This window comes from Silene latifolia, chromosome 10, assembly GCF_048544455.1.
Source record: "Silene latifolia isolate original U9 population chromosome 10, ASM4854445v1, whole genome shotgun sequence".
Classification (NCBI taxonomy): domain Eukaryota; kingdom Viridiplantae; phylum Streptophyta; class Magnoliopsida; order Caryophyllales; family Caryophyllaceae; genus Silene; species Silene latifolia.
This window is the reverse complement of record NC_133535.1, coordinates 89269727-89272703: the sequence shown is the minus strand read 5'-3', so window position 1 is coordinate 89272703 and position 2977 is coordinate 89269727. Positions and strand designations below refer to the sequence as shown.

Sequence of the window (2977 nt, the reverse complement as noted above, 5' to 3'; positions counted from 1 at the left end):
CTTTGAAGCAAAGGAGAAATCAGGAGGCATTGTCGTTCAGGTTTTGACGCGCAGCATCGCCATGGACGACTCAAGCTCAATTCTTATCCAAATTTCGACTCTCAAGGATATGCTTGACAAGGTTTACTCTAATTTTCATCTCATTCGATTTCTATGTTGTTGAATGTCGTAAATTATTACAAATAATCGAAGATTTAATTAGATTTAGGTTAACGATGAAATCGAGACGAAAAATCGAAGTTTCTATTTCATTATTGCTAGATGATGAAATCGAATCAATTATTCGAAATTTTAACCTTATTTGATTGCTACGGACCTACGGTGTTAATGTCGAAGTTAATCATTTCGAAAACATGATCGAAATTCCTCTTTTTTTTAGGTTAATGATGAAATTGAAGCGAATATTCAGATTACAAGGCAAATTGAGTCCGAAATTGTTAAGTGTGAAGAAATTGAGGCCGCGCTTGCTGCTCGAGAGTCGGCGGTAATGAAGCTAGTGTATTTCTCAAAGTTTGAACTGCGCAGTTTGATCGCCGTCACTGGTAATTTCTTTTGAATTTATGATATTTGATTTTATTTGTTTTTTCGTTCTATGATTATATGATACGAGTTGATTATTTGATCTCTGACTGTTTGCATTCATGTGCAATTATGTTGTTTGTTACACACATTTTCACTTCTGTCTAGCCTTAGTAAATGATGTCAATTTGTGAAGTAAACGATTATCATGAGGATAGAAATGTTTAAATTGGCGTCTATTTGCTCTGTTAAATCATATTGCATCCCCTCAAGCCAATTCCATAAGTTTTTTCTATGTGACTGTGGGATGTGTATTTTATCAAACTTATCAAATTCGCTTGAACTGAAAAAGTACTATATTCTATCCGAATAAAATCTCTCTTTCTTACTTACAAATTGCCTGCCTAATGAAAATTTTCCCTTATTTGACTTGGAACTATTCTTATAACATAGAACATTACTTTCATGCATTTAGTAAAGTATCTTGATTTTATAGACAAAAGAAATCGGAAAATGAAGCCCATAATGTTCATGATGTTTCGTGATTATACTCAAGTTACGGTAGAACTATTTGACATATTGTATTTATACACAAGCACAATCTTAAACTTTCTGTTTTTAGATTTGATCCCTTTACAGATACATACCAAAATGACATGGATGGTAAAGGTGTGATATGCTCTGCTGTTGACATTCTTCCCACTGAGTTTGCAAAAGAGGTGCTTTGTCAATTTCCAGATCTTTTACTTGTATAGTTTGGTTGTGACCTATGTCACTCAAACTAGTTTAGAAGTAGTATCGAATATGGGTGTGTGTCCAAGTGTTGACATGAGTATTTTATGAAAAGTCCGCATATTTTTGGCTTAAAATTAAGTGTCCAGTTGTCAAACCAATGCCTCAGTGCCGTGTGGAAGACATAGCCGGTACACAACATAATATGAAATTCACAATAACATATATTGTGAGGTATGTTTGACTGCAGTAGCTACTAAAGTTATCTTTATCTAACAGCTTGTCCATACTTCTTTTATTGACAGGCTTCCCAACATTTTGGAAATATTCTTTCACAGTTTGTTGATCATCTAGCATCCACAAAAGATTTTGCAGAATTACCAGCCCATTTGAAACTAGCTTGTATTGTTCACAGGGGAGAACTCACCTCTTTATATGAGTACATTCCTCGTATGCGTGAATCTGCCTCAGAGTAAGCTATTTCGTTGTAAAAATGAGATAAACCTGATTTTTTCTTTATATCCTCTAGTATATATATACTCCGTAGTAAATGAATGTTTTCTTTCTTTGTTATCTTCTTTGATACAGTGACAAACCCGAGACACTTTCAGATTCTCTTTCCAATCAGAAAAAACATTCAGTATTAGTAAGTATTCTTGATTAGTTTTGTTTCAAATGCTTCTCAAGTATTTTCTTACCTCAGTGGTACTGACAACAACCTCTAGTGATGAGGCCAGAGGAAAAGAGTAATTGGGACATCTGTGGCCTCTTCATAAGTTGCCAACTTTCTCTATGTGGTTATTTGACACACCAAGTCGCCAATGACCCTCTGAGTTTGTGGTTGGAAATTACAAGTTGCAGAAAAAAAGTTCAACGCAGATCACGAGTGTATGTGTGTTGTGTGATTTAATGGTGAAATATTTTACTCACGAGTGCATTGAGAAGGTATGTCATGTGCTTCTTTACATTTCCTCCAAACACCTAAAAAAATATGCTTATCTGGTTTCCTAACTGGGAATGCGTAGGTCGACATTAATGATTCGTCCACAGTTTCTCTACTCAAACCTTGACTATGTTAGTGTATGTCAATAGTTTTTTCACAGTTTCTGTCATACTAAAGTTTGATTATGTGAAACCTGAACTTTATTTAGTGAAGTTTGGACTAGATTATGTGAACCCTAGACTTGACTAGATTTTGCTCCTTTTATTATTTTGTGAATCCTATACCTTATTTTGTGAATCTTAGAACTTGTTTTGTGAAAATAGAAGGTAATATTGTGAAATTTGGTCACAAAATGGTCGAAATCACCTATTTTGCTCTTTTTATTATTTTGTGAATCATAGACCTTGTTTCGTGAATCCTAGGCCTTATATTGTGAAACTTGGTCATAAATGGACAAAATCGCCTATTTTCCTCTTTTTCTTATTTTGTGAATCATATGCCTTATTTTGTGAATCTTAGAGCTTGTTTTGTGAAACTAAAAGGTAATATTGTGAAATTTGGTCACAAAATGGTCGAAATCACCTATTTTGCTCTTTTTATTATTTTGTGAATCATAGACCTTGTTTCGTGAATCATAGGCCTTATATTGTGAAACTTGGTCATAAATGGTCAAAATCGCCTATTTTCCTCTTTTTCTTATTTTGTGAATCATATACCTTATTTTGTGAATCTTAGAGCTTGTTTTGTGAAACTAGAAGGTAATATTGTGAAATTTTGTCATAA

The 2977-nt window shown here is 33.8% G+C and overlaps 1 protein-coding gene across 1 annotated transcript; it reads left to right on the top strand.

Annotated features, from left to right (window-relative positions):
• Positions 1 to 1077: 1077 nt before the first annotated feature.
• On the top strand, positions 1078 to 2157 carry LOC141609058 (alpha-aminoadipic semialdehyde synthase). Its single transcript, XM_074428296.1, has 3 exons — positions 1078 to 1238; positions 1557 to 1723; positions 1840 to 2157. The coding sequence occupies exons 1-3, from the start codon at positions 1176 to 1178 to the stop codon at positions 1913 to 1915; spliced, it is 306 nt and encodes a 101-aa protein (XP_074284397.1). The 5' UTR covers positions 1078 to 1175; the 3' UTR covers positions 1916 to 2157.
• The last annotated feature ends 820 nt before the right edge of the window (positions 2158 to 2977 follow it).